This window comes from Maylandia zebra, linkage group LG18 (assembly GCF_041146795.1).
Source record: "Maylandia zebra isolate NMK-2024a linkage group LG18, Mzebra_GT3a, whole genome shotgun sequence".
Lineage (NCBI taxonomy): Eukaryota > Metazoa > Chordata > Actinopteri > Cichliformes > Cichlidae > Maylandia > Maylandia zebra.
This window is the reverse complement of record NC_135184.1, coordinates 9170680-9196423: the sequence shown is the minus strand read 5'-3', so window position 1 is coordinate 9196423 and position 25744 is coordinate 9170680. Positions and strand designations below refer to the sequence as shown.

The window sequence follows — 25744 nt, the reverse complement described above, 5'->3', positions numbered from 1 at the left end:
TAAGTGTACATGTAGTCACTCTTGAGGTTGTTGAAGGGTCTTAATTAAAGTATTGGGTACAAATACAGTTGAAAACTCTGTGATGCCCTTATCTCTGTGATGAAACTTACACTCAGCGTCTTTGATGTTTTACACAGATTGGAATTAAGATGATGCCAATCACTTCAAAATTCTCATTCTCCTTCCATTTTTATTTAAAAAAATCAATAACAAAGATGTTACAGCCCTGGGCCTTGGAGGGAGTGAGACTGCCCTTTTGTGTTCATGCAAATCTAAGTGTGCCAGGACTCGTGGATGATTGGCTGCTGGGAGTCCTGTGCCAGCCCTCTTTTATCCAGATCACAGTGTGCCAAAGGCAAAGCCTTTGCCTTTAGACAATAATTCTGATGGCAAAAGAGTCAAACGGGACAGGCAAAAAAAAAAAAAGATCACAGTGTGCCAGACCTCGTGGACGATTGGCTGCCTGGAGATCTCATGACCAATTGACTGGCTGATTGTCTGCACCTGGGAATATAAAAAGCTGAAGAGCCTTCACACTATGGGGAACTGCTGCGCTGAAGTGAACATGCAGTGGCATCCTCGTCTGCTTTGCATGTGAAGCTCGTTTGTTAAACCTGTTTGCTGTGTTGCTCTTTGTTTAAACCTGGTATACAGCTAAACTTAGTTTCATTAGAGTTTTGTGATGCTGGCTTGCCTTGGTTAACCCTTAGCTTTTACTCTTGCCTGTTCTTTTCATTGTGTATTAATTGTTTCCCCGGTGGTCTGTTGAACAGCCCTGTCGGTTTTCAGTTTAATGTTTGTAATAAAACCCCTTATTTACTCAGATTTCGTGAGAGGGCTTGTGTATGTTTCTCCCCTCCTGTCGCCTAGCAGAGGGGGTCGTGACATAAGGCTTTTAAAAAAAGAATATAGAAATCATATCTGTAAGCATGTGGAGTTTGTTCCTAAGGATATATAAAATTTGTGGTATATGTTAAATTCTCTTACATTTGTTTTGAGCCCAAGAGGACACACAAACCCAGCCTCTGAGAATTACAAGCTCGCGTACTCTTTGTGCCAGGGAGTCTTTTGTTGGGATGGCAGTTGTAAACTTGGTGCCAGTTCAAACATGCACTGTGATGACCCCTTGGGAAATAAGTGAGCAGCTGAAAGTACCTGTCCCTCCACATACCAGACAAAAATGTTTTACTGTAAGGAATGGAGTTGATAAAACTGAATTAAGGCTGATGTTACATTAAATGGCGTTATTTAATGCTAGGTTTAGAACAACACTGAATGTTTCTGACCCTCCAAGTGAACAAGCAAAGTGTGTACGGGGAAGGGCTTAAGCCTAGGGCTACAAAGTCTACATCTCCTACCATGACTGGCTCTGGATCCTGTGGAAAAACTTTGGAGGAAGTACCTGAATGTTTTGGAAGTTAAAGATTCTTCAGAATGGGAAAATTTTAACTCGACTGACCCATGAACATCTAAGCTGCAGTGCAAGGCTGAACAACATGTTTTTTTCCTCTACAAACAGAACATTGAAATCTTAGTTTATCTTAATTTTTTGCTTAGGCAGCATCACAAACACAATTTAGGCTGTCGTGTGGTGACCAACAAATTCTTTGTCCTTTTTTTTTTTACATCCTTAGTGCTCTGTGGTGAACTAATTTATCAAATGTCTTGTGACTTTTCCTCACCATCTTTCCATCAGGGCGAGGAAAACTAAGCGATTAGATGCTGGATTTTTCCTGTCTAGCTTAAACTGAATGTCTTAGAGGTCATATGTTCCTAGTTTGTCATATGTGTGTTTAAAAACCTCTTTTCTGGCAGTTCATATGTTCCTGTTTTAGTTCTTAAAAGCCACACTGTGTCAAAATTTTTGTTTATTTCACAAAAAGAGGGCACAGTTAAATCAGTCTGCTACATTATTTTTCCAGAAATATCAAAAAACAAACAGAATTTGTTAATAAATCTAGATCTAAAAGCCACTTAGATATTTCTAGCTTTTCTTCAAAATCTACTGAATTAAACTGCGTTCTGTGCGAGAGCCTCTTTGTGAGTCCTTTGATGAGTGCGAAGGTTACTCCTCTGAGAAAAGCACTTGCCACACGTGTCGCATGTGTACGGTTTCTCTCCTGTGTGAATTCGCTGGTGTATCTCGAGGTGGCTGATGCGATCAAAGCTCTTCCCACAGAACGGGCAGATGTACCACTTCTCCCTAATGCGGCGCCCCGCTATAGTTTTGTGCAACTCTGGGTCGTTTAAATGAAAGAGTCTGTTGTCTGTGTTAAAGGTTGACATGTTTTTAGTCTGTGGTTGCTGTTTTTCTGAGAGGAATCTAATGGACATTCCTCTCTCTGAGTGATTTATTGCTTCTATAGGTTGACTTGGCTGAGACTGGCTGAAAGTCACAGGTGCCCTTGATTTACTTGATGCACCTTGAACCGTTTCATTGTCCCTCATAAACCTGTCCGAGTATGCTCCCTCTGCTGAATTATCGAAAATGTCCAAGGCATTTTGAATGAGCAAGATTTCGGAGTCCAGATTTTGAGACAACTGCTTTGTTTCGAAAAAGCACTCCGAGTCATCCGCAGTGTCGCTGTCTCCCACCGAAACAGTCAGCCACTGCTGTGACTCTTGCTCTTCCACAACCTCAGCAGGCTGGTGGTTCAAATTCATCTCGTGGGGACCTGCTCCACTGTTAACGCTGTGATCAGAGTCCACGACCTGCTCCACGATCTGGACGTCATCCTCGTCTTCTAGTTTGACTACTAAGTCTTCGTCATCTTTGCCCTCACTGTCAGATTTGCGCTGCTCACTGCGTTTCTCTTCTGTTTGAGGAGGTGATGACGTTCCCTGATTTGGTGAAATATCCACCTTATCTCTCACGCTCTGATCCGAAGACAAAGTCTGGACCGACTCTATCGTAGGCCCTGAAAGGACACAGCAGATTGTTTAAATTGTTAAAGGAAAATCAAAGTTCCCTTAAAAAGTCATTTTTTAAAACAGGTTAATTTTATAATTAATCGCCTCAGCAACAGAGGCAGCAAATACTGTGAATTGTAAAGAAAGGTACCCAAATAACATGCACCTGCTTCATTACAGTGCTGTCTGAAAATGTGACATTAAACACTGGGAAACTTTTTGACTTGAGTAAGTAACAAGCAGATACACCAACGCTTTTAATGACTGTTAGCTGCAGGGACAGTCAAGCCAACTACAATGACATATCACTAAGAAAATCATCATATCACAGTGGAAAAGCTGGCAGTAGAAAGTATTTGACAAGTTTTCCTACAAAATGGCAAAAGTCACTTAAAACATTTTCTGCCTGTTGACAAATTAGGTAAATCTAAAGAACACAGACCTGTTTGTTATCTACAAACCCAATTCTGAAACCTTTGGGACACGATGTAAAATGCAAATAAAGAGACTGCAATGATTTCCCAAGCTCATAAACCACTTTTTAAATTCACAGCATAACTTAGAAAACATCAACAGGTAAAACTGAGACATTTTACTAATTCATAAAAATTTTAGTTTATTTTGAATGTGACTGCAGTGATGTGTCTCAAAAAGGTTGGATCTTTTGCCAGTCTTTAGGCACATTTTTTTTCTTTCTGATACTTTGACCTTTTTCTTCTTTAGTAACCTGGTGTGTGTAACTTTGGCTCTGTTCTGTGGATCATTACCATGCTGATATACACCTCTTTTACCACTTGTCTTGTTAGTTAATAGTTAATATTTTGGTGGATCCAGTGACAATGTCAGGAACCTTGGCCTCATTTTGGACAGTGATCTCAGTTTTGATAATCATATTAATCAGGCCAACCAGAACTGCTTTCTATCGCTTCAAAAACACATCAAATGTTAAAAATCCCTATCTCACACTGAATCTCAGAAATAGGCCCATGCATTTATATAAAGCAGGTTATACTACTGTAATGCTCTGTTTGCTGGATTATCCAAATCATCACTAGGACGACTTCAGCTTGTTAAGAATGCAGGAGCCAATCCGTAAACGCACAAGGAAATTTGACTATATAACCCCATACTGAAGTCACTAACTGGCTCTCAGTTCAACACAGAATTACCTTTAAAATCCTTCTATTAGTTCATAAAGCTCTCAATGATTCCTACCCCCTTCCTGTACATCTCCGGCTTACTCAGTGTTTATAATCCGATTAGACCTCTCAGGCAGGTGCAGATCTTTTAACACTTCCCAGAATTTGATCTAAGTGTGCTGAAGGTGCTTTCAGTTGCTGTGGTCCTATCCTTTGGAAGGAGCTCACTATTATCAATTACAACTGTGTCTAAACAAACTTAAAACATTTTTATTCTCACAGGCTTACAATAAATAACAGTGTAAGTGGGTGTATATGTGTATGTGTGTCTATTAACTTTAATTTATTTCTTTGTAAAGGTTAGTTTAGTTTTTCTGTGTTTAAATTAATTTTGCCTTTACATCATGTGGTAACATGCTGGACATAATGTCTACCTAAAACATTCATCAGGCTTCTTTTCATCATCAAACTTAAGTCATGCGGGTTTGTGCCAAGAAGCAAGAAAGAAACTACTCTCCTTCTAAACCCGATGTTGACATTACTGTGAGCTGACACTGTTTTAAGCTGCAATATTAAACAATACAGATGTGCTAAAACTCCTCCTGTGCACACTTACACATAGAAGGCGCTGTATAGAGAATATAGTTGTTATATTGTTAAATACGAGAGAATATAATTGTTTGGAAACGCTGTACTTAAACAAACACATGTCTTCATATGTTCACAAACATTACAGTGTGTTACAGATAGTTTGCAAACTGACTTTTTCATCCACGGGGTATTAAATTGTGTCTTTTAAGACAAATATCGTTTATTGATCCCCTGTTTCTGCCGCGGTTGTTCTTACCATCACCGGCGGGCGGCAGCAGCTTATTCTGCTGCTCTCTCTTGGAAAAAGATGATGAGGAGTTATTTGCAGACTGAGCCCGAGCCTCTAACCGCTCCTTTTCCATCAACAACAACTTTCTGTTCAGAGCCTCGATTTCAATCTCTCTCCTCCGAAGCTCGACCTGGACCAATGCGAAGCCGTCCTCCCACAGTTTGCTAATTTCCACCACGGCTGCTTTAGTTAGCATCTCCATGATCGAGGTTAACTTGCTCTGGAAAGCTACACTGTTGGCCATTTTCCCCGCGATCAGCAGTTCTCCTTGACTGTGAGGACGAGGCAGGATGTTAAACGGACTCGGTGCGTGGGGACAGATCACACAGAAGGAGCGAACTCGCCGCGGTAGTTTACATCACAGACGCTCTTTGAGGTGAAAAATATGGAAGTGTAATACAATAGCAACAGGAAACTCGAGTGCTCACGTGATGCTGAGAGTTTACGGTGCCCCTGATGGGTCAAACTTTCTCACCAGCAATATAATTATAATGAAGTGTGGCAGTGTTTGGTCGTTTAAATGAACTATATAAACAAACAATAGCAGTTTTGTAATTTTATAGGCTGTCTGTAATAAATACCGGTTGGAAATAATCATTATATTTATTGTTTTTGTTTTTTTTTCCAAATATTAGATTACATTATAATACAACATTTGTTATCTATTCTCGAATAACTGAGGTCAGCTAGAGTCCAGGTTGGGTCTTAACTATGAGTATTTCACGCAATTATTATTATTAGAAAAAAGTATAATAACAAACGTTGAACATGTGAACATATTGTCAAAGCAAAGCAAGTGCTTTGTCAATATGAAGTAACCTTCGCACTCATCAAAGGACTCACAAAGAGGCTCTCACACAAACGCAGTTTTATTCAGTAGATTTAGGAGAAAAGCTAGAAATATCTAAGTGGCTTTTAGATCACGTACCTCTCCTATCTTCCCCATGATGAGAAAGATGACGTGAAAAACCTGATTCAAGCGCACCCTAGTCTGTTTGGGGATGTACCATCTAGAACCCCAGTGTTAAAGCACGACATTGACGTGGGTAATGCGTGCCCTATTAAGCGACACGCATACCGGTGCCCCCCACTCAAGGTTTGGCGATACCTAGCCATAGCTCTTGGAGCTCTCCATGTATGCTGACACCAAAGTCCGATGGTTCTCCTCGTTTTTGTACTGATTTTAGGAGGATATATATATATATATATATATATATATATATATATATATATATATATATATATATATATATATATAATGCCGCTTTGCGGGCCTCACTCACCCATGTTAGTAGTCAGAGTATTATGCGGTTCAGATTCTGTTTGTTACTCTGACAGTATCAGGACACGCAGGAGTGGCTGAGATATGTTCAAACTTTACTATCGTGCGCAAATAACTACAGACCTTTTCTTTGAAAGTTATTGGAAAATGTCATCTAGAACAAATTCAGGTGTGCCGCTTGTTTCTTGATTTTTGTGAGCTGGCTTGTGCTGACTGATTTTCTCCATTAGATGAGGCTGTTTTTCCACGAGAGTACATAAAAGCTGGAGTTAAAGCACCTTGCGAGCAGAAAAAGTCATTATAAATAAGACTTATTAAATATATGGTGCTCAAGTTTGTGATTATTTTACCAGGCAATACGTGACCACACAAAATAGATCAGAAGTCTTAACGTATCACTGAATGAAATCGTTTTATTGGGTAATAAACCAATAAAATGTCACATGTAAATGGGATGGATTTAACAAAAGCAGTGGGGTTGCTGGAGTTGTCAACAAAAACTTTAAAAAACAAACTAATACAAGCTATTGGGCAATTCAAAGTACAAGTACAAAAATACTTTGAAATATAAATGAATAAGGGTGAAGTCGTTGTTATGAAACATAGGCAATGAACTTACCAAGACATTGCTGAGGGTTCCACTTATTTTTTTAAAATTGTATATGATGGTACATACCGGTAGGTATATTTCTCTCATTTTAACTAACGCTCGCGCAAATTTCCGCGTGCTCATTGGCTTGTAGACGCGCCAGTCGAATGTGGGCGGGGCCAGTGGGAGTTACTTGGATGAGAGACGAAAGACGACGGAGCTGTCAAACACCAACAATCGACTGAAATATTATCCCGGGCGGTACAAAAACACGGTCATTTGGTCATTTGTGGATACAAGGACAACATAAGCAGTCTCTGAATTGATTGTGACACTTGAGCCTTTGGGAATTTGGACTTTTCAATCGTCGCGACGAGAAACTTCTTGTTTGTGTGTGTTTGCAGGATCCAGGGGCTAATGTCTGTTAGCTCTCTGCTCAGCTCCAGTTTTGTTGACAAACTAGCCCGTCCGCTAGTCACGAAGCTAGCCTCGGTCCCAACCCTGCTGTTTTGGCGTTAATTGGACGTTTTCTTCAAATGGCACCTGGTAAAAGACACGAAAACGAGTTTGCACTGTTACTGCAAACACCTCTATGAAATAAAAACAGGTGAGTCAGCTGAACTCGAGGGGAACACACGCCAATGCTGACTGTTTCTTCTGTGGTTTGTTTACATTTATGTCGCGGCCAAAAAAACACTTAAAATAACAGAAGAAATGCTGATCGAGAAGTTCATTATTTAGCATATTATTTATACTTTACAAGATACGAATCATGCTTTTCCCCCTTCACTCGTGCTGTTTATGGCTCTCACGTATATAAAGTAGGTTTTTCCCCTTCACTCCACAGTGCCTGTCCCCTCGGTTTGTTCCATTATTTCAAAACTCTGAAGAATGAGAGGTATGCATTGGTATGGTATTCTGTAATAGATTGTGGTCAGATGTGATGCTATTCTCTTTTGTTAAAATTGATCTTGTTTACATTTTTGCATGGCTTTTTACAGTTAGTTGGTATCTATAACTCACCAAACAAAGGGCCTATCAGATTACTGAAATGCTGAAAATTGTTTACAGAAATTATCATTAGAGACTATCATAACTTCTACATTGTGTTTGAATGTAGTGAAAACAGGTCTGTGCTTATTGCTGAGCTGTGTATGCAGACTCTTACACGTTCACTCACGCCCATTTAATTCCTCTTGCTCCTCAGAGACACTAACCCTAGCTACAAACCTGTCATTAGAGCATCACTTAAGTACTTTTTTCTTTTTATTTATTGCTGACATTTTCTATTAGTCTCTGATCCACTGAGACACAGTGGCATGGTGTTCAGGCCCCCAAACTACTGTTAAAACATTTGGCCTGAGGCTGCTTTGGTGATGCCCCATCTGTTTCAGAGTAGCAACAAGCCACATTTTACAGACCCCAAGAAAAATTCTGCCTTTGAAATTTCCACCCTTTTCCTTTAGTGTGGTGTTTTTTAAGTGCACGCCTTTTGGATATGTAGGCAACAGGGTATAGTTTGGAAACAAATATAGTTATGAACTCTGTTGGTTTGCCTACATTTTCTTTTTATCATTTCCAGTGTGATAGAGGGTTATCGTATTGCTCAAAATTACAACTTTCTGTAGTATGATCCTATTTTTTTAATTGGACTAAGTCATGTTGTAGTATGCAGCTGTGGTTGTTTCCCCCATAATTGAATTCTTTTTTATTGCCAGGAAGTGACTATGAATGATGTGCGTTTCATTTTTACCTAATGAGTAGGTGTTTAAATTATTACTATGGTTGTCATCATCTTTTGCCTATAAAATAATCATTCTGACTGAAAATCCTTTTTTAACCACCCACTAAAGATCAGGCTTTTTCAAGTATCATGTGTATGTCTGAAGTGTTTGTGAGAATGGGAAGTTTTTATTTAGTCAGTTAGGGCAGCTTTGACCATTAATGTGGGTGTGTGAATGCAGAAGCTCTTCTTTGTTGCTTCTCGGTTATGAATATAGGGAGAATTTATGTTCTACTTGCTGACCTATTCTTGTCTACTCAGATACAGAATAGATGTGATGTATCTGTGTTCTTGGTCTTGGATGGAAACCCCACTGAAATTAGATAGGAACGCTTGGGCCTGGTACTTGTGGCTTGCATTTTTCTTGGCACAGCCACTTTTATTCCTGCTGTACTGTTTCTGCAAGGCATAAAATGAGGTGTCGCTGTTAGGGGGAAAAAAAACAGAAAGAGGAGGATGAAAAGCCTTTTAAGGATGTGGCTGGGACAGAGAATGATCTCAGAAATTGTCCAGTAGGAGTACAGCAACTCTCTTAAGAGTCTAGTGTCACTGCTGTTTTTAGGATCTTATGAAACCTCATCTGGGCCCAACATTGACTTTTGAATTTCTGCTTTGGTTTAATGGGCCTCTTTAGTATATTCATTTAAAACACTGCACCTGTTTTAAGCTTTTGTCATTATTCCTCTCAAACACAGAAAGGCCAGAGTACATAATGACAGTATTTATAGTATTAGCGATAATGTGAAGTCCGACTTCTACGTATGAGCTCATTGTTGGAACCCATACTTAAAGGAATCGTTTAACCACAACACATAGTCTTTGTTTACTTTCTGTTCTTACATCAGGGAAGAAGTTGAAGTCAAATTTCCACATTGGCGCAACATTATGCAAGCGTTTCTAAAATAGCAAAAGTGGATAAGAATAAGGATGAAGGCGTTGTTAAAAATACCCCTTACAATTTCCTGAAACCCAAAGTGACATCATTAGATGTCCACTTTTTGTTCATTCACTAGTTCAGAGCCTTTTTTCATATTTTGAGCTTTTTTTCTTTCTTTTTTTTTTATGAGATCATGAGTCCACAGAGCTCAGGCTCAGGCGGAGAGAGTTCCAGAGTCTGCAATTGTTGCAAAAGCTCTGTCTACTTTGTTTGATGCACAGTCAGCAGGCCCTGATCACACGACCTCAGACACCTGATGGGGATATATTGATGTTAACGTTCTCTGATATCCCCTGGTGCTTGTCAATGCAGAGTTGATACCAGAATCTGAAATGGACTTTGAAGTTAACAGGGAGCCAGTGCAACAAAATCTTACTTTCAGCGACATACTTGCTGGGTAGTAGTTATAAAAATGTTCCTAAATGTGCTTAAAAATGTGCAGAAGAGCCAACAGGTATAACAGAAACAATAAAGAACTTGTAGGCAAGAGAAGTGGAGCATGACGTGTACTTAGAAGCAGCCACAAAAAAAGAGTCATTCAGACACATCTGAAGAGAACTAGGCCCTGATACACCTACCTACTATCTCAGCCTATCAATGTGATGGTCAACAATATGCAAAGTAGATGTCAAGTCAGAAATCAGAATCTTTATTGCCATTGTAGCAATAAAACATTGAACATTGAAAAATGAAAGTGCAACATCGTCATCCGGTACCTTTCTGTGTGGACAAGGGAAACAATAGTTTTGTTTTGCGACATCAAAAGTTTACGCCTGTGTCAGACTGTGCCCCGTGTTATTGTTTGTAGCCTTATGATTGGCCAACATTTATATACAGTTAGAATTATTGCTACCTGTTGCACCTGACATCATTTTTTTGTATTGTCATGTAGATGCAGACATCTTTAAATATGCAAGCAGAAAATCCCTAGTGGCAAAACTTGAGGTTGTGAAATATTTTTATTGACCTGAACACATTCAATCCATAAAATCAAACTCAAAAAAATCATTTTAATTTCTGACTTCCATGGATAAATGGAACAAACTCCAGCTTTAAATTCAGCTGGCAAACAGTTTATAATTGGATGCTTCTTTCATTATTACATTAACATTAACAGGTCACAAGCAATTTACTGCGTGAAAGTTATTATTTCTCACTGAACTCTGTTCTTATTTAAAGGTGTATGTTCTATTCAGCACACATAAGATGCTCAGTCGTCAGGTCAATTTTTCACTTACTGTTGAGACATAGGATCTGAAATATGTCTTCAGTGGAAATGTACAGTGAGTGGAAATTTTCTGCTTATGACCTTAGGTGAAGGAAGGCATTTTTTTGTGTACTCTTCAGCATTTATAGGGAAAGATTTATAGAGTGGCTCAACATGTTTTTATCAGCTAAAGAAATCTTCCTCTAGCTTGACGTATTCTTAAGATATGAAAGCCACATTGTTTACAGGCATTTAAAGACCTTTAGCCGCAGACGTGCTTTCCTGTTCCCCTTTGTACCCTGCTGACTTTGTTTTGGATGGCAGAAAGGTCCAAGACCTGAGCTATTCCTTGGCTAATCTCCCATAATTGGACAATGGGCCCCTATTACAGCCATTTCATTTGAGCCTGTTGAGTAATATTGGCTTGTCTCGTCCCTCCTGAGACAGGACCCAGTCCAAAGTTGCATTTGCTTTTAAATATCTTTAGAATAACATGAAATTGTAACTTGCTCCTTCTTTATTGTTTAGGACTATGTGTAAGACTGCTGGTCAATAAGGAGCCATAAAATGGGCACATTCAATACCAAAAAGTTGTAGTAAAAGTACTGAATTGACTTAAATTCAGTTTGCATAGGTCTTAAATGTGTCTTTTAGTCTCAGACATTCTCTAGACATTTTGTTTTTGTGACATGACTGCATCAAAAAGGTCTTGCTTTATAGTTAGATAGATAGATCATGTCAAAAGGACCATTTTAAATATACAAAAATCTTTGTTAAATAGGCCTGATGACTTGAGATGGAGGATTTATGGGCCACCAAGTCTCGGCACCTGAAAATAGTGATGAAGTAAACCATGCTTGATAACATGCTTGTGAGTCACTGGAAATCCAAAGACGGAAGTTTAACAGCAAAAATGATCAGAATGTAGACTGATACCTGGAGATAAGTAGATATTTTTTATGAAAACAATATTTTTGTCATTTGGACACTTTGCTTAAACTCATTCAAACACTTAAAATTTTTCTTACTGTTCATTTTATGTTTCACTTAAAGTGGGAATAAATGTTAAAGCCTTAATTTGCATTTGCTTATACCTCTCATTGGCTACAATGGCTACTTCAATCAGCAGCATAGAAAAAAAAAGTCTGTCATGAAGCTTACTCATTAAATTTCTTCTTTCTTTCTTTCTACAGGTCTCCAGGGATACAACATACCTCTGTCAAACATGTGAAATCCTTATTTGGGTGAAGTTCTCAGTTACAAGCAGTGATGATTTGGATTACTTGGAAAATTCTTGGGTTCAGATTCAGAAACAGAAGTCTATGTGTGTGATATATTTTCTCCCGCAACACAAACTGTGCAAATACTGTTCTGCCGTGAAACCCTCGGCTCCGCGAAAACCAACCAGTCCACTTGTCATGCGGGTACATTACAGAAAAACACCCATAATACCCTCACTGGTACCACCGTCATTCACGTCACCATGGAACGGAATAAACGCAACTCCATTGCTGGGTTTCCTACACGACCTGAACGCCTCAATGAGGACAGAGATGATATCGGAGGGGTAGGAGTGTGTGAGATGGGAATGGCTCCACCTTTGCAGGTTGGTTTTTAGTTTAGTTTAAAATTGTTACATGTTATACACTATACAGGACTCGTGTGCACTCTACAACTCAATGTAAAGCCAGTGTAGAGCTTGGACAACAGTATAATTATAACCTGTACAGTCTAGTCTGTACTTAGCTATAGATTAGTGGCTTTTTTCAGAAACTGTTTCTGACAACCTCTTCAGCCCAAACAAAGTTGTGGTATGGTCCTGCAACATGCTCATCAAACATGTCCTTTTCTGTGTTCTCCAGGTGTCTTCCCCATCATCCTACCGAGCCCTCATCAGTGCCTTCTCCTGTCTTACACGCCTTGATGACTTCTCCCGCGAGTGGATTGGCTCAGGATTTTTCTCTGATGTATTCAGGGTGTGTAGAGATCAGATATTACCTCACTCTTTTCTCAAGTTCAGTCTTTTCTTTCACTGTCTTCTCATTTTATAACCATGCCTCATTTCATACCTCAAGCAAGAGTGTCAGATTTGACCTCAGCTGAATTCTTCACCCTTGGTGCCTGACATAGTTTTATTTTGTGATTCGATTGCACTCAGTCTCATTATTAATTAGGCTCTGCTAAATGAAGCTGCAGCAGAAGAAACTTTTTTTTTTTGGTCTGTTGTATTATCAGTCCACCATGACAGTTACAAATTTTTGCATGACTCATTGTGGTTTAGATAAGCAGTGTGACTGCTCATCTAGGAATAGAGCCCGATTGCATAAATTAGAAATAAATGATGATGGCCTAATAATGTTTGACTTTGTTGGTTTTAGTATATCATCAGATGCATTCTTTGTTCGGGGTTTATTCTAAGACAGACAGTAAAGACCGATCTCTTGTTTCTTAAAGGGGTAACATGGAAGACAAAGGTGACAACATTGGGGTAAAGGGTTTATCTTAGTCATTAAGAAAGTTAAGACTCCCTTTTATTTCACTCTATTTATCAAACTGTTAGGGGTGGGCGATAGAAACAATAAAAATTTGGCCAACGATAGAGATTTTGACTATACCGCTCTATCGCCATAGCGCATGTTGATGATGTCGTCAAGCTGTGCCTGTTTTGGTCGAAAGCATCGCAGCGGCTACAACCATTATCATCTGCAAATTATGCCGGGCGACAGTCATAGCAAAGAGATGAAGCACTTTTAAAATATGGGGAAAGCCAAAAACTGCGCTTCCTCCACTTCCGTAACATTGATTCATTAATGTTGAATTCTCTCGCAGCTGTTCTGTTCCCATGTTGTTGCAGTATATTAATAACTAACCTTGTATTGTGGATGAATAATCTCAGTTGTTCTCCTTACTGAAGCTTGGCCCATGTATAGCATCCTGCTATGCGATTGCATTTGTCCCTGACCACCAGAATCCCTCACGTTAACTTTTATCGAGTGGAAAAAAAGTTGGCGTTCATCCTCCAGCTTCACTGTGCTAATGTTATGCTAACATAGCTGTGTTGCTAGCAATCACGTAGCACATCATTATATACCAGGTAGTCCAACTTCAGTAACCCTGCAAACGCCACTGCTGTTTAGTTTTCTGTCTTCATTTATGTTGGAAATGGTAGCAGAGCTGTACATTTTAATTAGTTTCAAAAATCTCTCAGTCAGAACATGGTATGTCATGTTTAGCTGGAAACTAGCGAGCTAACTTCCTGTTAACTTCTAATTCTGTTAAATGTAATAAATTCTGTTTTCATGGATGCCTGGATGTTAAACTTAATTGTTACACCTGGTAAAGCAGCAACGCTGATGATTTTATTAAAGATGAAAGAATTTAGACTGTTTTTAACTCTCAGTGTTCGTTTGACTTTGGGACCTGAAGAGGAGTTTTGGACCCAGATTACTCCGCGAAGCTCCTCACTACGGCAGCCGTAATGCTCTGACAATCCATCAAGAAGTGCGGCTTACCAAAGTTGTACTAAAACATTTTTTAACAGATTTCTGCACGTCAAAATCGGTTCGAGGTCAGTAAGCACAACCAGAATTCATACATAAGGCACACTCTCGATTTTTGAGAAAATTAAAGGATTTTAAGTGTGCCTTATAGTGTGGAAAATACGTTATACAGAAGAAAATAATATATCACGATATATATATATATATATTAGGGGTGCAACGATACACAAAATTCACGGTTCGGTTCGGTTCGATACTTTGGTGTCACGGTTCGATATTTTTTCGATACAAAAAAATGTTCATGCCTTCTTAATTTGTCATTTATTAAAATTATAAATATATATTTTAACTCAAAAGTACAGTTTTTAAATTTAACCCTAACCCTTGTACGTGTTTTTTATTTTGACAGCGAATGCGCACCTGCGGACCACTTATGTGCAGCCCTGGTTATTTAGCTCGTCATATTGCAGCCACAGAAATTCTTTTGTCCATGAAACCATAAAGCTGCACTTTCTTTTTGCCTTATAGTCTGATTTGTCATAACTTCTCCGTTTTGTGGTAAGCTTTTCTTTGGCTGTCACTTCTTCACCCTGACCTGTCTTATTTGGCTCAGCAGAACTGAAATGCTTTTACACACGCACTCACATAAGCTCAGCGATTCTCTGCGCGATCAACCTCTCACATGTTTAAGCTTGCTGCGGGAGATTTCACTTGTCATGTTTGCATAGTAAGCTAACGATTAATAAGACGATGTCAGAGGAATTGGTGCACAAATTATCATCACTCACAGATCAGTGCTGTCGCTCTCTATACACAGTTCACACGATTGCAAAGTGAAAGCAAAAAAACAAGCGCAAATTCAAACGCGATTTCAATATGTCACATATTGACAGTGGCTCACCGATGCCAATGACATAATTACCCAGCTACATTTCCGAAAGAATGCAAAAGCATTGACATATATTTTTCTTCCTACAATAGCCCGACTGGAAAAATCGCTAGCTCCGGGACGTCGGGCTAGCGATATTGCAAGCCCTGTATCTGATTGAGGAATCACTCATCTTTGGAAAAGAGAGTTTATTACAGAGAAATGTCTCTTTCCAAAATAAAAGCTATACTATCCGCTTCTTCTGGGCTATATTCTCAGCAGCATAAGGAGAATCATGTGCTAACAGCTGTCTAAATGACTCGGCTAAAGTTAGTAGCATGCTTGTTGTTTTTGTCTTTGCACTAGGATGATGTCGGCGTAAATGTGCAGTCATATTCGTTGTGTTCCCACTAGTGCTTTCAGGTTAATCTTGTTGAAATGACCTTAACGCCACAACACGGCAAATCCCCGTTAACGAGCTACCGCCGATCGCCCCGTGCATGGGGCTAGACGGCCAACACGTTAACGAGCTAACTGCGCTAACACACTAGTTCCCACCCATGTAATTGAGCATTGTGTGGCACATCCAACATACTGTTTTACTTTAGTCCATGACTCGCTTACCTTCAGGGTCATATGCCACATGAAAACCAAAATAATTCCAAACACCACATCTGAATGAGGGTGGGGGAGGTGCCCTGCGCTCTTCCTTCTGACGATGCTGTCTGTGTTGAGCGCTCAGTGGATCTGCGCTCGACAGTGCAGCCTAGGCGGAGTAGTCGAACGCAGATTCACTGAGCGCTCAACACAGACAGCATCGTCAGAAGGAAAGTTGATAAAATAAATTACAAATGTTGTATTGTTCGATACATATGCGTACCGAACCGAAAGCACTGTATCGAACGGTTCAATATCGATACGAATATCGTTGCACCCCTAATATATATATATATATCGTTACCGCACGTTTTTCAAATTATACCGTGATGTGGATTTTAGGCCATATTGCCCAGCCCTACAAACTATTATAATTTATTTTTCCTTGTTAGCTTTTGTGTATTGGAATTTCAACTTGGCTTTAGTGCAGGAGGATTGGCCATGTACTGGATTGTATGCAACATGAGACCTCCAGTGGAGATGACCTGCTGTGACATTTGGTTTCCATTGTGTCGTGGGTGGGCTGATTGATGATACTGTTGTTGTCTGACAGCCAGTAGTGTTTGAGTGACGTGTGTGTTGTTAAGCTAATCCAGAAGATTTGTATTGGAGCGAATCTAGGTATATTGTAATTGGTTTTTATTAGCCATATTAAGCTTGTAGAAAGTGCTGTTATTCAGCACTATTCTAACCCATTGTGTAGTTTGTATGCCAGCTCTCAGAAACATGCTATTGTTATTGATGTAAAACCCCTGGAAGTTATTCATAACTCACAGTGCTGCAACTGGGCTAAAGAGTGGATTAAAAAAACAAAAAATAAACAAAGCAAACACCATTGATGAATGATTTTAGAGACATTTGGGGCGTGTTTCATTGAAGGGAAACAAGCATAATCACTGTGAGATAAGCATTACTCACTTTGTTTTCTATACTGCTATAGAAAATGATCAGAGCTGAGGCAAAAGAAGGAGTTTAAAGAGGAGGGACAGATTCGGGTGGATCCTGGGGTGGTGTGGAAAGACTGATGAACGGGATGTGGTGCTTCAGAAGAGGTTTTAGGTGTTTACTGAGTACAAAGGAAGGCAAGGATGAGGGCTACAGAGGAGAGGAAGAGGAGTTTGAAAGGAGGGGGGGTGTAAGGATTGGTTAGAGGTTGAGTTATTTTGGGGTGGCAGGGGCTTGGTAAAGGGTTTGAGACAGACACTAGGGTTATGGTTTCCATCTGAGAAGGCGAGGTGGAAAAATGGGGAGACACTAGAGAGGAAGATGGGAGAGGGGGAAAAATGCTACCCCTACAGACTTGATGATTACTTGGGCATGATTTGCTGGAGCCCACAGAGGGGAGAAAAAGGGGGGGATGAGGAATAACTGCAGATGGGGGGGATGTGAAGAGTGAGGAATTGGGGGTCGGACGGATGTGGGGGAGGAGGCCTTTAGAGGAGTGGCCATCTGTTGTTTCTGCTGTCCTGTGGTGGGGACTGTCGGCTCTTTTAGCCATGCCCACTCCTTTGAACTTGAACAGAGACATTTTTGTTTGTGCATGTGTGAGACACAGAGAGAAGTCGATACAGAAAACTCTCACAGACTAAATTCAAGTTCATTATATTTTTTGAAGTTCTGCTTATACACGGTATATAATAGTGATCATCTTGCACTAAGTAATGAACTTGCAGTGCAGAGGAACTAGTGTTATTCTGTATACTTTCCTTTAATTGTTAATGTTGCCTGCATAATCCACATTGATTTTTGCCTATGTTGTCAAGTTCCCATCCTACTGATGGGATATCACAGTGGCTGTGTAATGGAAGATAGCTGCTATAAGATGACATAAATTTGCCCTTTATTTATTTATTTATTTATTTATTTATTTATTTATTTATTTATTTATTTATAGTGAATATAAGAGCGTTTTTGGGACTGTATACCCCCCTCCCCCAGTCTTTATTGAATCTAATCAAATGTAGCAGTTTTTAAAAAAGGAATGCACGACTAAAAGTGACAAACTCTTTTACTAACAAACCATGTTTATCCAGCATCCAGTATTGAGTAAGTGTCCAAAACAAACCAACATATGTGACAGGTGAACCTTTGTTCTTGTAATGGTTCATGCTTTACCAAACAAAGAATGCACAATGGCCCATACAGTAACACTGGCAGCACTGAAACCTTTTATTCACTGTGCAGTTTAAAATGATCTTTGAAGTGTTGGTTTAAGTTGCTGCAGAATGAATGATAGCATAACTGCTATACTAACGTGCCAGTTAGCAGGTCTTGTTTGCATGCGTCTATGAATAATTTTCCACAGTTAACACCTCATCTGGAGCTTATGATATTTGAATAGTTGCCTTATGTACTGAAGCTCATCTTTCCGTAGATACAGGATTAATTTAGGCTTTTGAAATTACTTTCTTAAAAGCTTTTTAAATGCTTCTGATGGGAGGAAAGAGTTTGCATGTGCAGGTAGATAGATTTGCATACAGTGTCTTAGTCAATTGGTTCTCCTGACGTCTAGACAGGCACATTGGGGCTTTCTACCTTTAATAGTAACCACAGGAATCTGTAAAATAATCTGTGTTTCCTTCAGTAGATATTAAATATATTAAGCAAATTGAACTGCTGATATTTTAGAAAGTGTGTGTATGTGTGTGTGTTTGTATTTGCAATGGCTCCAAAGTATATCTTTAAATTTGGGATAAAAACAAACAAAATCAAAATCTGCATACACGTCTCTATTTCGTGTTACATTTGATGTTGATTAAGAAATATTTGCTTCTAAATTTTGATTCAACTTTCTTGGTTTTGACTTTTAGGCATTTAAATTTAAACATGCTACCAACATAGCACCTCTTGCTAGTCAATTGCAGTCAATGAAAAATAAATGCTAGTAGATTGTTTAAAAAAAAAAGTGTACTGTACTGTTTCAAAGCTTCAACGGGAAATGTTTTAAAGTTGTCACAATCCAATGACCTGTTAGGTTTGCCGTGCTGGGATAGTCTCCAGCCAGCCATGGAGGGATTGAGTGTGATGCCACAACTATGTAACAAATCAATGGAAACTAAATCCTGACGCAGAATCATATAAAATTGATTGTGGAGCACTGACCTGACTGTTTCCTTTGTCATGGCTGGTCAGCATTGACTGACCTCATTTCACTTCTCTTTTATGTCCTGCCCTTTGTTTTTTTGGCTTCCTCTGTTTTCTTGCCTGAAGAACCAGATTTAATATTTTTTTGGGTTATAATTGCAGAAGAGCTTGGTTGCAAGCTGTTCAAGGCCTTAACTGTTGTGCTCATTTTAGGCATTATGCAGTCATAGTTAATCTGCCCTAGATATGAAGGATGAGACAGTGTTTGGTTGTATTTGACTGTAACTGAACACATTTTCATTTGACTTTTTTCCAGGTACGTCATCGAGCTTCAGACCAAGTTATGGCTCTGAAGATGAACAAGCTCAGCAGTAACAGGGCTAATATGTTGAGAGAAGTCCAGCTAATGAACCGGCTTAATCATCCAAACATACTCAGGTTAGTAATCGAATAAGAGTAATTTATTTTCCAGCCAGGGCTCTTAAAAATAAATAAATAAATAAATAAATAACCTTTGTTAATTGAATCTTAATTTAAAATGTTGGTTGCTTCTAAAAGCTGCATTAATTTAACTTTTAAAACAAAGCAAGCAAAATCATTATTTTGTTCCAGATAATTATTACGTTATGGTGCAGATTTTAAGAAACTCATTCTTAGTAACGATTTCAGAAACTCTAGATGATATTCAGCACAAATGACTGTGTGCAGAAAATAATTTCTACTAACACCTGCCTGTGTGATGATAAACAAAATATATTTATAGTCTTCCACCCCCTTCACCACCACTTCTCTTCTGTCATTTGCTCATGTGCTTGTGGTTGTGACCTGTTTCCTTTGGGGTTGGTTTGAAACTGTGTCAAACATAGAGCCTATTAGCAATGGATTTTCTAAGCTGCCAACTCCTGTTAGGGTTTCACCAGATGCCTGGAGGCAAGAAGCAAGGAGGGCCCTCTCTGTCACAGGGAAGGGGAAAGGCAGAAGCTGTATACAGTCATGAACATTTTCTTTTCAGTTATCTGCTGTATGATTGGCAAAGTGTCAAAAAGTTGGTGACATTTGTGGTCCTTGCTGATTTGTGTTGTCTCCATTTAACATTTTTCAGAATTAAAATAGAAATCAATGTCAAACCGTTTTAAAAGTGCAGTCACAGTTTTGCTTTTCTTCTTCTTTTTGGACCTAGTACTAAATAAATAGTAACACAGGTAAGCATGATGCATTGATAGACTTAACAAGTGCCTCGCTTAGCCAGAGATACCTGCTAAATAGCACCAAGTAATGTAGAAATAAAGTGGATACTGTCCTAATAGTATATTAACTTTAAGCCTTAATAAAATTCAAAGGGGTGAGATATACACAAAAAATTGGCTACATAGTGCAGTAGTTTACATGTTTGCTTAACAAGTGAAAAGTTCCCAGTTCGATTCTAGGAGGAGACACAAATGTCTTTGGGGTTGCATCAGAAGAAGGCATCTGATGTTAAAGTCTGCCAAAACAAATGTGATCCCCTGTGAATAAGTGAGCAGCTGAAAGTAGCTTTTTTTCACTCTGTGCTGTTCTTGTGAAAGGGAAAATTGGATACATGTAGCAAAGCCTGTTTTAGTTGCAAAGTTTTAACATGGGATTCTAGAGGACTTGACTTACTTTTGCAGCCTCAATTTGCCATTTAAGGAACTCTGATTTTTGGAATTTGTTTTTGGGCTTCACTTTTCAGCGCCACAGGTTGCAACTTGGTCAGAACCTAGGCATCATGATGAAATTGACTTTAAGTTCCATTTTCTTTAAGATCTAACTTCCTGTTGAAGTTAAATGCACATAATCTTTGGCCACTTTCAACTTTGAATCCATAATTACGCTGCTGTCCTGCTGACTAATTTCTCTAATGTCCTTAAAAGTCTTCTGTTTCTGTAGTGTAATGCCACTTTTCATGACTTTATTTTGTTTTGCTTTGTTTAAACATTAAGAACATTGACATAAATGGACAAAGGCCAAAACAAAACTGGAAGCTAGTAAAGATCTAAAAAAGATACATAAATATGTGAAGCCTGTGGATTTGAGCAAGGCTGCCTCTGTTAATAGTTAAAGTTACTTATGTATGTATAACTTTGCATAATCATGATTTTTCCCAGTCTTTCAGTTAGTCAGTTGTTACAGTTTTCTTTGCAGCTGCCAGAAGAATCTTACACAGGTATTAGTGTTTTGGATGTACATGTCCTTTAAGGTGTATAAAATCAAATGTGCTTGTGGAATTATATAACCAATGGCTGCTGTCCAAGAAAAGTTTTAGTTTTCCACATCTAAAAAATATGAATAGTATATTTTAGTTCTTCAGATTGTATTTGTTTTATGGTTCTTAAATGCAGATCTTATCCATATTTAAACCTCTTCAAATGACATCTGTGGTAAAATGCAAAGGTGTTTAACTTTAATTTTACTGCAGGAAAGTATGGAAAGTGGGTACACTTAATAAAATGTTGAATATGAGATGTTATTTCAATTAGAACAACTGTTTTGCTATAAAATAGGTTTGTTATTTTGTCTTTGTAGTAAATATTTCACATTCTACTTTGGGCATGTGTGTGGGGGAGTGTGTGTTTACGGCCATGCACACATATGCATAAATATCTTTGTGTGTTCACGGACACACAAGCACACATCGTTTACAATGCCATCTTTGTTAAGCGTGCTTCATGGTTTGTGTGTCTGTGTGCTAACAAGCTTGCACTGAGGGGGTCATTGTTAGCTAAAGTCCAATAAGGGCCCACAGAGTTGACCTTTTCGTTTACTTCAGAATTATGAGGTCCTCAACTGAGTTTGTGAACAGTTGGTTCATGTGTTGCTCTGAACACACACACACACACACACACACACACACACACACACACACACACACACACACACACACACACACACACACACACACACCATTAGATTTCAAGTGAAGGGGTACACAGCCCTCTCTGGGCTCAATTTATTTTATAAATACAGATGAATAAAAAGTCATCCAAAATTGAGGAAGAATGATCTGACATGATAAGTTGAGGCTGTGTTTATCCTTGATTAAAGTGTTTGTCATTGTGGTAGATTTAATTATTTAGTTTAATATCAGAAATTGAATTTGTCAGTGTGATTATGAAACACTGACACAACAGAAAGGGTGTTAGCGTGATTGTGGTTTTGTTTATTACTATATTAAAATTTGCAGGAAAGGCAGAGGGAGAAATGGAAGGAATGCAGGTGAAGCAGCTGAGCTGTTATTATCCTGCTGTTATGAGACTGTCTGACAGTAATCACCGGTCCGGTCTTGCCTATTGGAATTTTAATCTTTTCTCAACTGTTGTTGCTGCTTTCTTCTCTTCACTCATAACAGAAAAGGTCACAAAGTATTTTAATCTATTTTTTATACACACTACATAGCAAGTGATTCTATAGTGTAATGGTTAACACATTTTCTTGGCAAGCAAAAGGCTGTTACTTTGATTCCAGCTGGAAGCACAAATGCCCTTTGGGGTTGTATGAGGAAGGGTATCTAGTGTAAAACACCTCCTGTGATAAGGGAGCAGACCACTTCTTCTAGCAAGTTATTGAACTAGTTAGAAACTGTGTTTGTGGCTTGCAAAGATAAGAACATTTGTCTGTCAGTGTCTCAACCACATTTTTCTTTTATCAAGTCAAATTATTACACATATCTTCAATTAATCTTTGAAATGGTGCTTATAAAACATGTTTTAACAACAACATTTTTCATTGCATCTGTCTTCTAGGTTTAAAGGAGTTTGTGTCCATGAGGGCCAGCTTCATGCTCTCACAGAGGTAGGAGAACATATGCACAAACACACAATTTCACACTGAAGCTTCTGTGCACACTAATATGTGAGATCAAAGCGTGGCTGCTAATGAAAGGTCGAGCACTGGGGCACCTATGCTATAATTCTTTTTGTGTTAGTGTGGCTTGTGTGCGTTCTTGTTATTTTCAAGTGAACACCACGTAATCCATGAGCACAACACAGAAGTGCACAAGCCTGTAATTGTGGAAAACCAAGAGAACTGAATGTCCTTATTTATGTGTAACCCTTGGCCTCTGTGTGAGTAAGCGGGAGGGAGAATTTGATACAGGCAACTAATCAAGCTTTCCAGGGAAGGTAAACGTTTGGATATCTTTGTGATTAATGTTATTTAAATTCACATAGCCCAATTTTAGTCACAGAAAATGTCCAATAGACACATGACATATCTGAGTCTGAATGAAAGGATGAGTTGCACAGAACATCAGGTCTTATCCTCCAAATTACAAAAGAATAAACTGAGGCAGAAACAGAACCCTTGGTGGCGTTTATGTTATAGTAAAGGGCCCCTTGTTACCAAGTAGCTTTGATTTTTCTCAAGTCATTCTGAATACTGAACAGTATTCTCCAACATTGCAAGTTGCTTTTTGCTTCTCATGAGTGTTTTTTTGGGGTAATTTAAATAATAAATACAATGGGGTAGTTGTTGCTCGGGAGGTAGAACAGGTCATCTACTAATTTGAAAGTTGGTGGTTTGATCCCTGACTGCTTCAAAGTATCTTTGGACAACTACTGAACCCCAAGTTGTTCACCGGGGTGTGAGTGCTAGATAGAAAACAGGCGTAGAAAAAAGTGCTTCTATAAATGTGAGTGAATAAGAGAAGTTAAAAGCTTCTTTTAACTAATAAAGCTTTTTGCTTCTGTCAGTCTCAGATCTCTAGGCATTCAGACATAGATTTCTTTTTGTCTGTATTTCTGTAACAAAAGGTTTTAACAGGAGTTTATTAGCCTTGTTCTAACCCCTAACATGGAGATTACTAAATTATGAATTAATTAATTTTGAACTAGTAATGTTATGAAAACTACAACTCCTGTTTTCTTGCAACACGTGTTGCACATGTTGCAATAAAATTTGCCCTCTGCTGCTTAATGCAGTGTAAATTTAGTCATATCACAGACTGCGTTTTCTGTTCGATAAGTTTTTAAAATTTTATACACACATAATCTGCCTAATGATGTGCTAATGTCAATCTACATGAACTTTCATTTATACAGATATACATCAACACTTCAGCCACTGATGAGCCAGTTCATCTCTGCAAATGATTATGTATGAATTTGCATGATATGGTCAGTTACATGTAAATGTGGGGTGATAGACATGGGCTATCTGAAGAAAGCATACACTGTTAGAGATGCTCCCGGACTCACACATATGTTCTAAATTACACTGCTGTGCTGCACAGTGAATGTGCTTATTGTAGCCTTGACAAATAGAGACTGACACCAGTTTTATAATAGAACACATCTTGAGATGCTGAATTTGCACATATGGTTGATCGTAGTTGCAAAGGGAAGTACTGCATATTGTACTATGCATACGCACTGTGGTAGGTCTTGTATTCCTTCCTTCAGCGTAAACAGATCCTGTTGTATCGTGTCGGGGCCAAGCTGTATGCTCTGACTCTGGTAGCAGGCTCATGGCGTTTTGTTACCTGACCCCCGCTATGTGGCTATGCTCAGAGGAAGAGGAGAATGAAGTTACTGCATGGCCTCAAGCTGCTTCAGTAACACTGACTGACACGCAGACACAAGCACATCCCATGTTAGCGCATATGTTAGCTTGAAACTGAAACACTGAAGTGCTGTTAGCATTCAAGAGAGCAAAAGTTGAAAATGATAGATTTTATTTTATTATTGTTTCATGCACAGAAAATAAGTCCAGCATGAAAGAGCTTATAAGACACAAATAGCAGAAGAAAGAAGAAAAGAAAAAGAAGAAAATTAAATGGTGTTGGAAAAGCACCATAACTCACAACTGCTAAATAAATAATCCAGTCTGATGTCTTCTCCAGGGTTTAGATATAAAGGCATCCAGTTAATAAACAACCTTTTCATTCTGTCAGTGCACAAAAACATGTCTGGATTTTTAACAGACGTTTTATTAAATAAAGTCGTCCTTAACTCGTCTAAATAAGAATAATCCAGGAGAACACTGAAGAGTACAACCTGCATACCTCCCTTGTATTAATTCTAAAACTTAAAATTTTTTTAGTTTTTTTTTCCCCTTCTTGTTTCAAAGATTGGCTTTGAATGGTCTATAGCATATGATAGAATTAAAACCTTCTTCCCCATTTAGGTAAGGAAACCCTTGAGATCTACAACTGTTTTTTAATCTTTATTACATTATGATGATCTGCTCTTTATAAATGTGCCTGATAGTAACTACATAAGGTATACCTGTACATAATTATGCGTTATGTTTTGTTATTAGCTTTGCAAATTGTGCACACATCATTGCTGTTTGTCTTCAAACTTTCCTGTTGGATTCTTTCTATATAGAACTTTCCCCTCCTGGTTCCCTCTTACGTCTGCGCATACACGTGTATCAGGAAGGCTTTTGCTTTTATATATTTGATAAATGTTTCTCCACAGAGTAAGAACAGAATCAGACAAAAACTTTTAAATTTGTCTGTTTTTCCTGGAAGTATATAAAGAAGGGCCTGAAATTCTCAGAACTGGTTACGGTGGAGGATTTGAAGTCAATTTTAAAGGATCAGGAAAATGCTACTCTTGGTTAATATAATTTCTCCTCAATTTGCACTGAAATTGGTTTTAACCTTCATATTTTATTAAATATGTTTTGGACATTGTGCTGTGCTCTTGGCCAGGGTCCTCCTGAAATAGTATCTTGGACCTGCATAAATATATATAGGCTATAATAAAGGGTATAATGTAGGATAAATATAGGATATAATAAAAGGAATCGTTGCATGATGTGGGTATTTGGCATCTGCACTGGATTACTGTTTCACAGGCAAATTATCCTTTGAAGACTTAGCACAATGCACAGTGATCTAGACCTCAAAGACTTGCTCTGCTTCTGCTCAGCTTCATTTTAATGCA

General features: G+C 38.6%; 2 protein-coding genes across 3 annotated transcripts in view; one reads left to right on the top strand and one right to left on the bottom strand.

The window, feature by feature from the left end:
• Positions 1–1850: 1850 nt before the first annotated feature.
• Positions 1851–5357, bottom strand: LOC101464235 (uncharacterized). Its single transcript, XM_004555185.3, has 2 exons — positions 4897–5357; positions 1851–2918 (listed from the first exon to the last, which is right to left on the bottom strand). The coding sequence occupies exons 1-2, from the start codon at positions 5171–5173 to the stop codon at positions 2011–2013; spliced, it is 1185 nt and encodes a 394-aa protein (XP_004555242.1). The 5' UTR covers positions 5174–5357; the 3' UTR covers positions 1851–2010.
• Positions 5358–6983: 1626 nt separating this feature from the next.
• The window catches only part of tesk2 (testis associated actin remodelling kinase 2), a 33247-nt gene continuing 14486 nt past the window's right edge, over positions 6984–25744 (top strand). The window contains exons 1-6 of one of the 2 annotated variants that reach the window (XM_004555183.3): positions 6984–7407; positions 11921–12051; positions 12163–12333; positions 12590–12703; positions 19153–19274; positions 22598–22646. In XM_004555183.3, the coding sequence (XP_004555240.1) occupies positions 12211–12333; positions 12590–12703; positions 19153–19274; positions 22598–22646 (408 nt within the window). In that variant the 5' untranslated portion in view covers positions 6984–7407; positions 11921–12051; positions 12163–12210. Of the gene's footprint in view, positions 7408–7647; positions 7699–11920; positions 12334–12589; positions 12704–19152; positions 19275–22597; positions 22647–25744 lie in introns of both variants that reach the window. The other variant, XM_004555182.3, reaches the window with a different exon arrangement.

Coding starts and splice junctions, on each gene's coding strand:
- LOC101464235 (XM_004555185.3), bottom strand. CDS start 5,173: ATGGCCAACAGTGTAGCTTTCCAGAGCAAGTTAACCTCGATCATGGAG. Junction 2,919..4,896: donor GCTGCCGCCCGCCGGTGATG/GTAAGAACAACC, acceptor GTGTCCTTTCAG/GGCCTACGATAGAGTCGGTC.